This window comes from Gigantopelta aegis, chromosome 15 (assembly GCF_016097555.1).
Source record: "Gigantopelta aegis isolate Gae_Host chromosome 15, Gae_host_genome, whole genome shotgun sequence".
Classification (NCBI taxonomy): Eukaryota; Metazoa; Mollusca; class Gastropoda; order Neomphalida; family Peltospiridae; genus Gigantopelta; species Gigantopelta aegis.
In genome coordinates, this window is record NC_054713.1 from 17,850,001 (window position 1) to 17,857,779 (window position 7,779).

General features: G+C 41.7%; 1 protein-coding gene across 1 annotated transcript; it reads right to left on the reverse strand.

The window, feature by feature from the left end:
- Window positions 1-3,690: 3,690 nt before the first annotated feature.
- LOC121389694 (solute carrier family 52, riboflavin transporter, member 3-B-like) lies at window positions 3,691-7,576 on the reverse strand. Its single transcript, XM_041521344.1, has 2 exons — window positions 6,338-7,576; window positions 3,691-4,128 (listed from the first exon to the last, which is right to left on the reverse strand). The coding sequence occupies exons 1-2, from the start codon at window positions 7,574-7,576 to the stop codon at window positions 3,844-3,846; spliced, it is 1,524 nt and encodes a 507-aa protein (XP_041377278.1). The 3' UTR covers window positions 3,691-3,843.
- Window positions 7,577-7,779: the final 203 nt, after the last annotated feature.

Below are 7,779 nucleotides of genomic sequence, written 5' to 3' on the forward strand. Positions count from 1 at the left end.
GTTCACAATTCACTCTTCCGGATCCCAGTCGATCCTGGAGCACCGGGTGTGGCCTCCGCGGTGGATGCCTGGCACCGCCTGCACCATCGAACTGGAAGCAACCAGATACCGACGTCCCAGCCCACTCGGCCTGCAAGGCTGTGCCAGCTCGGGATCGCTGCGGAAGGTTCTCAAGGTGGGTATCCGGTGTATCGAACCACTTGTACCGACCAGTGTGATGGCGTTGTCATGTTGGAACATAACTGGAAGATGTGTGGGTTCAACAGTTGCCCTGGCAAGGCCATGGTTTGTGCTATCCTGCACTGTGAGAAGCGCAAATAAAAGATCCCTTACCATGCTAATCGGAAGAGTAGCCCACTTCCTGCACGCAGTTTGCGACAGCGGGTTCACTCTCGAAATCTGTGTGGACCTTCAACCATACGTCGACGCCATATCACCGTAAATAAAACCTGTTCCAGTGCATGTCGTTAATCTACCCTGCACTTTTTGTCTTTGATGTCATGATAATGAACGTATGGCAAATATGTATATAGTGTGTACGGTGGTGTATGTATGTATGGTATATATATATAGTATATATCCCGAAGTGGCGTATATGTAGCGGTATGTATGTAGTATATACGCTGCGTTCTATAGGTCATATATATATATGTTATACAGTCTATATGGTGTTTACACATATGCCCTGGCTATATAGTATTCTGCGTTTTCGAGATGGCATTGAAAGACGCTGAGACGTGGCATGTCCTAGAGTGCGGCCAGATACAGAGGCCAGTGCAAGGGAGCCAGCACTTTTATACTGTATCGTTGCACGTGCAAAAAGTGTATGTTTTTTGTACCAGGCGTTTTTCGTGGTTGAATTATTGTTCTTCATCAGATGCGTACCTTAACTATTTAAATCGGCTTCGGTGGTTGGTACAGGAACCCGTCGTAGTTTAGAAGCCATTGAAATAATAATATTAATAATTCTGGTAAGTATTCAGAGGTTCCCTTTGGGTGTTTTCATTGCGTAAACTATTTAAATCGGCTTCGGTGGCGTCGTGGTTAAGCCATTGGACATAAGGCTGGTAGGTACAGGGTTCGCAGCCCGATACCGGCTCCCACCCAGAGCGAGCTTTAACGACTCAATGGGTAGGTTTAAGGCCACTACACCCTCTTATCTCTCACTAACCACTAACTGCTAACAACTAACCCACTGTCCTGGACAGATGGCTGAGGGGTTTGCCCGGGACAGCGTGCTTGAATCTTAATTGGATATAAGCACGAAAATAAAAAGAAGAAAAAAAGATGGTTGTTTGTTCATTTATTGTTAATGTCATGACATTTTGAACCAAATAAATGTATTTAGTTTCGAACATTTTAACATCCGCACCCCAATACATTTGGCTAACATCAAAAACATTAACCGGAAATATATTTTTCACTCATAATATATTAAAGGGACATTCCTGAGTTCGCTGCAATTTTTAAAATTACATATCAAATATATTTTTTTGCATACATATTAGTGGCGTGTGCTGTAACCTCACCGTGGTGCAGGGGTGTAACATTCTCTTTGAGAATGGCCAATACAGCACAAAATTGAAGTTTTGAGTAAAACTCAGTATCTATCTGTGATATTTGTGTTTTTGCACAGTTCTTTACACTGTTTTTGTTTAAGTTTTGAATTTTTATATTGATGTTGATCATCACTTTATTTATTTGCATTACCATAGTTTGACACCCAATAGCCGATGTATTTTTCGTGCTGGGGTGTCGTTAAACATTCATTCATTCGTTATAGTGGCTGTATATTAAACGTGTTTCTGGTCGTTCTATTATTTGTACTAACTTAAATTTCATTTTGTTTCCTAAAGTATTTAGTTTTTTTACGTACGAAATTATTTGAAGACAAAATCCAGGGCTTCTTACAAATATTAAGACAACCAGAAGCACATTGAATATATAGACACTGATATTCTAAACAAGAAAATATATTGAATATGTAAGTTTAATCGTAGAAATATTGTATTAGTCGGAAACATCTTACAAAAATGCAGCAAACTCAGGAATGTTCCTTTAACCGGAAATATATTTTTCACTCATAACATATTAATACTTTAAATACATTATTACATATAATACGCATGTACATGGATATGTCTAAGTTATTTTTCAAGCTTAATGTAATCGAGTCTCCCCAACTGTGGCATGGTAAGAGATATGAAAATTATGTTTGTAAAATGTCTTTGCCTGATGTTTTCCCCGTATTTATGCAAAGGGTTAACAGCTCATCCCTCTCCCCAACCCCACCCACCGCCATCCACCTCCAGCCACCTCCACCTACCTCCCCACCTCCAATACACAACAAACTGTCTGTCTGTTTCAAGAAGATCGTTCCGAGTTTGCTTCCACCCTAACATGTTTTCGTCTACAAGTCTTTTCGACGACCAAAACTGATTATTGAAGTTTGTTTTGTTTAACGACAATTTATTGATCATCGGCTATCGAACATTTGGTAATTCTGACATATTGTCTTAGAGGAAACTCGCTACGGGTTTGTTTGTTTTTTTTGGGTTTTTTCAATGGTACTAAGGGATCTTTTATATGCATCATCACACAGAGAGAATAGCACATACAACGGTATTTGATATACCAGTTGTGGTACAATGGCTGAAACGGGAAATAGCCAAATGGGTCCACAGACGGGGATCGATCCAAAACCGCCCTCGCATTAAGCGAGCGATTTACCACTGAGTTACGTCCCGCCGTAGTCGTCAACAAGTTTTTATTATTGTTCATTGACCGGCCTCGGTGGCGTCATAGCAGGCCATCGGTCTACAGGCTGGTAGGTAGTGGGTTCGGATCCCAGTCGAGGCATGGGATTTTTAATCCAGATACCGACTCCAAACCCTGAGTGAGTGCTCCGCAAGGCTCAATGAGTAGGTGTAAACCACTTGCACCGACCAGTGATCCATAACTGGTTTAACAAAGGCCATGGTTTGTGCTATCCTGCCTGTGGGAAGCGCAAATAAAAGATCCCTTCCTGCTAATCGGAAGAGTAGCCCATGTAGTGGCGACAGCGGGTTTCCTCTCAAAATATGTGTGGTCCTTAACCATATGTCTGACGCCATATAACCGTAAATAAAATGTGTTGAGTGCGTCGTTAAATAAAACATTTCTTTCTTTATTGTTCTTTGAATGCAGGCACCTAATAGATCGACCAAATGCTGCTGTCCGCTGGAGGTTACACACCACCATTAATTATCACCATGCAATCCAACACAAGTTCTCTGTCAGAATACATTCTGCGAAAAAGAGTGGTGCCTGCAGGTTCTCCTTGTGGCCGAATAGTTTCTCCTTCAGGGGTTTATCTGAAAGTCAGACTGCTTTCCTCTGGTCCTGTTAGTCAGGATAACATAAGCGTATGAGGCAGGGGCCGAATACCCATCTCGTGCTAAAGCAAATTCTCAAATTTGGGCAAAAACGTTAAGATATATTCGGGCAAAATAGGCTGGCTTAAAACAATTTCATCATGTATTTGCATCATTTTACCCACAATATTGGTTGTAATCCATGTAAAAAATTTTCGTTCGCAACCCTATATATAATAGCTGTTTGGCAGTAATGCTAATATAAATAAATGTTGTTATCTAGATTCGGCCACTTTCGATTAATTTGGGCCAAAATCAGCCTACCATCACCCCTACAAAAATGGCAGCCCGTACGCCTATGGGGAAACAATGCTGTAAGAAAACATCGACAGTCAGGGTGTGAAAACATCTTACCATGATAAAAAAAATAAAAAAAAAAATGGCGTCAGTGGCTTTAAACACAGTCATTGATGTCGGTAAAATCTGACTATTATAGCGCAGAACAGGGCTCGGCTTCTTGGAACACTTCATACACTTTCACCAACACGTAGCCCGTGACTCCGCCCACCAGACTGCCGAACTGGATAGACACGCCCACCAGTATCATCATGCGTCGACCTAGAGGGCGGATAATGCCGATGATTGTCGATCGGCTGTAGGTCCACATGAACACGATCAGAATGGACAGCGTGATCTGTGCAAAACAAATGTAAAAAACAAACAAAAAAAAACGTAAAAGTAATAATTTAAAGGTATATGACAAATGGTGGTTAAAAAAAAAAAAAAGCGATTAAAATAAACTATATGTATATACTCTTCAAAAAAAGGTAAGGGAACTCTAATAAGAATTTACAGTTGCCAAAATTGTAAAGTATATTGGCTGTGGGGAATGGTTATATGATAATAGTGACTTAATTGGGCAAACATTACAACCGGTAGTTCAATATTACAATAGGTTTTATGACCACCAAAGATCTTGAAGGACGATTGGGGTCAGAAGTGAAATTTGAAAGTTTATCAGTAAATCGCAAATTCAAACAATAAAAATGACTAAAAACAAAACAATAACAACTGTGTGATCAACAGAATGAAAAAGAACGTGTACGGGGCAACTGCGTAATGCATGTGCAACTATGGAATGTGTTTCGGTGTGTTGATAAACAGATCTGAACGTTCTTTACTAGGATGCCTGCGGTCAAAACGTATGTTCGGTCTAATAGTTGATATTAAAGGTAGGGTCAAATCAAACAAGAGCCTTATGTGTTGGAAAGATGCATACCCGGACCACCAACACATACTGACACTTTAACAAATGAAAAACGCGTAATTTTAGTTTAAAAAAAACATAATTATTCCTGCTAACTGGGGGCAGCCATTTTGTTTCGTTTTTGTGACGTCCGGTGGTATAGCTTGGGGCGAAATGACGTCAGCTCCGTCCATCTTCTCTATGCACATTGTAAACAAATGCTCTAATTTACGACAAGGCGCTTCGCTTTCATCAATCTGACTTGTAAAACAACATAAATGACTTGATAGTATAATAAACTATTTAACTAAATATATTTCAGGTTACATCAATAGAACGAAATGGAGTTCCAAAGAAAAAATGCATACTATTAGGAAATGGAATTCCAAAGAAAAAATGCATACTATTAGGCCTATTGGTAGGGCACGTTCGAGCAAAAACGACCACTCACGATACCCAAGTGATACTTTTCTTTTCTTTGGGACGACGTAATTGGTCTGTTTTGTGATTTTAGATGGGAAAGTCTACTTAATCAAGGGTTTTACAGAATTACTTACAGTAATAAAGCAGGGCGGTTGGTAATGTCCATTGTGATTTGAGGTGTATCGTGCTGTTATCACACAATACCCTGTGATCTTCATAAAAGAGTCACGTCTTTTTAGTGTGTCTAGACACAGTGTCTGGGGACCGTCTAAATATACACCTGCCAATCAGGAACCACAGGTACAGGCCACGGAAAGAAAATACCAATTAACCAAAAAAATCTCGATTATTGTTTTAGTACGTGGGTTAATTTATGTACGAAACATAATACAGTTATTTCAACACTTTGACAATGGTGGTTTGTTTTGTATTGAAAAATAATATATAATTGTTGCTGGCTTACTAGGATGGATATTATTACAGAACATTGCGATGTATCCGCAAAAATCAGGTATGTTTTGTTTCTTCATTTCGAAGACTAATTCCTGACGTGACACGTTAGGTATTACGTAACCACCAGCTCGCCAGAGGGCGTATTCACTGGGATGGTACAAAATGGCTGCGCCCGTTATATATAATAGCCGACACATTTAACCGTTTTATTAATTAACTATACGATTATACTTGTTGATATTAAGCAATAATGTGCATTATATATCGTTGAATAAGCATACCAGGCCAAATGCCTTAATTGTCCCCTCCTTTAACATTAATATTTCAGGTTCCCCTACTTTTTTTGAAGAGTATAGTTCCGAAAGAAAGAGACACGTGGTCCATTTAACCCCAACAAGTGTTTTGTTATTTGTATTATATACCAACATGATGGTAGGATAAATAAAATAACCGGTTTTATCCTGCTCAGGTCGAACATGTGTCTAACCTATGCACGATAAAGTCCGAACCAAAATGTTAACAACTAAGATAAATTGCTCTCTTACCTTTTAATGTTTCGTTAGATTTTACCCACATTTTGTCCTGACAGACCACACACTAAACGATAATTATGTCACCTATATCGACTTCGCTTCGATCGCTGTCACTGTAATGTTTTTGTTTTTTTCACAACTTGTGTCTGCATAAAATTTGGGGGAAATGTAACGGTAATTAAAGGTAGGAGAGTAATTTATGATAGTTGTTAACAATTTGGTTTGGACTTTAAGTATTATGTCTTCTAACTTAATTTTAATTAGAAAACTAAGAATCATACAATATTTGCTTACTAAAGATTATTAGAAATGTAAAATATGACGCTCACCAGTAACGGTCGTCCGGCGTCATGGTGCAACAGCGGGGGAACCGGACTGGTAGAGGCCATGTACAGGAAGTAGCTCGTGAGACCCGTATGTAGGACAGTGAGCACATACACGACCACGGTCGACCTGTGCGGGAAGATGAAGTAGGCGAGCGAACCAGCGGCCAGGGACATCGTGGATAGGGTGTTGGCGAGGTGGTAGAACTTGAGTCCGTACGGCAGGGAGAAGTAGGGTGACATTGAGACGTATATACCCAGCAGACACATCAGCCAGAAGGCCTGTATCAGCAGGAGGGCGCACTGACAGAACGAGACGTCCGCCATCTTTTCGTCCTTTTCAGGAGCCTCTTCCACTGTCTTGGTTTTGGTTCTGAGGTGACGTATGTTTGTCGTGTTCTGCATTCGAATGTCGTCGAGCTCCAGTGCCTTCTGTCCTGACGGTCTGGCGTCACCATCAACGTCATCATCAACATCATCATCGTCCTGTGCCGATTTAGTGTAGGCGCATTTGTATACCCCGCATCGCGGGAAACAGATAAGGCAGAAAAAAGCTGTGAGAGAGAGGCAGAGGAACGCCGCCAGTATGAGGAAAAACACTTGAACCGATATTGCAGGAGGGTCGAAAATGGGAATCTCTCGATTGATGGTGAAGTTAAACACTATTCCACCCAGATCCTTGGATACCTGGAAGGTCTTATTCACGCATTGGACTTTACCTGAGCCTTGTCCCAGAGCGACGAGAGTCGGCAGAAACGTGCTGAGTCCTTCTCCGACGAGATACGCTGGGAGGTACACTGGCTGCAGCATCGCCATGAAGGCCAGAAACGCGAGCGTGGATGTGGCGTCGACGAACGCCAGCGTGAAGCAGAGGACGAGCAGGGCGGTGGAGTGCAGAACGCCGCCCACGTAGGTGGTCACGTCCCAGAAGAAGGATAACAACACGCAGGAGATGATGCCAACGGCGATGATGACGAAGGTGGTGGGAATCTCAACCCTTCGCTTTGGAAAGACGCACACCAGAATGGCGAAGATGAGCGGACCGACGTTGGCCATCTGGACAGTGACGTTAAGGATACTCGAGAGCGTCAGCTGTTCCGGGAGGGTTGTGATAAGGATGGGCTGTTCCAACAACACCCCGCTGAGATCAACCCACGAGGCGATGCCCAGGAAACAGCATAAGAGGTGAATGGCCGGGTGGGTGCCTTTAAAATGGTTGTAGATTCGGTCTAAACAGGCAGCCATGTCTTTTTTTCTTTTTCTTGTTTTGTTTTGTTGTTTTGGGTTGGGGGGTGGGGGGGGGGGGGTTCGAGGGAGAAGAGGGGAGGGGGGGGCGGTTGGTTTTTTATGTCCTTGGTTCTTTTTCTTTTCCTTTTTTTTTTTTCTTTCTTTCTTGTTTTTCTCTAGTGTGTTATGGTTTCTGGCAGGTATGTATTTCTACTATGTGT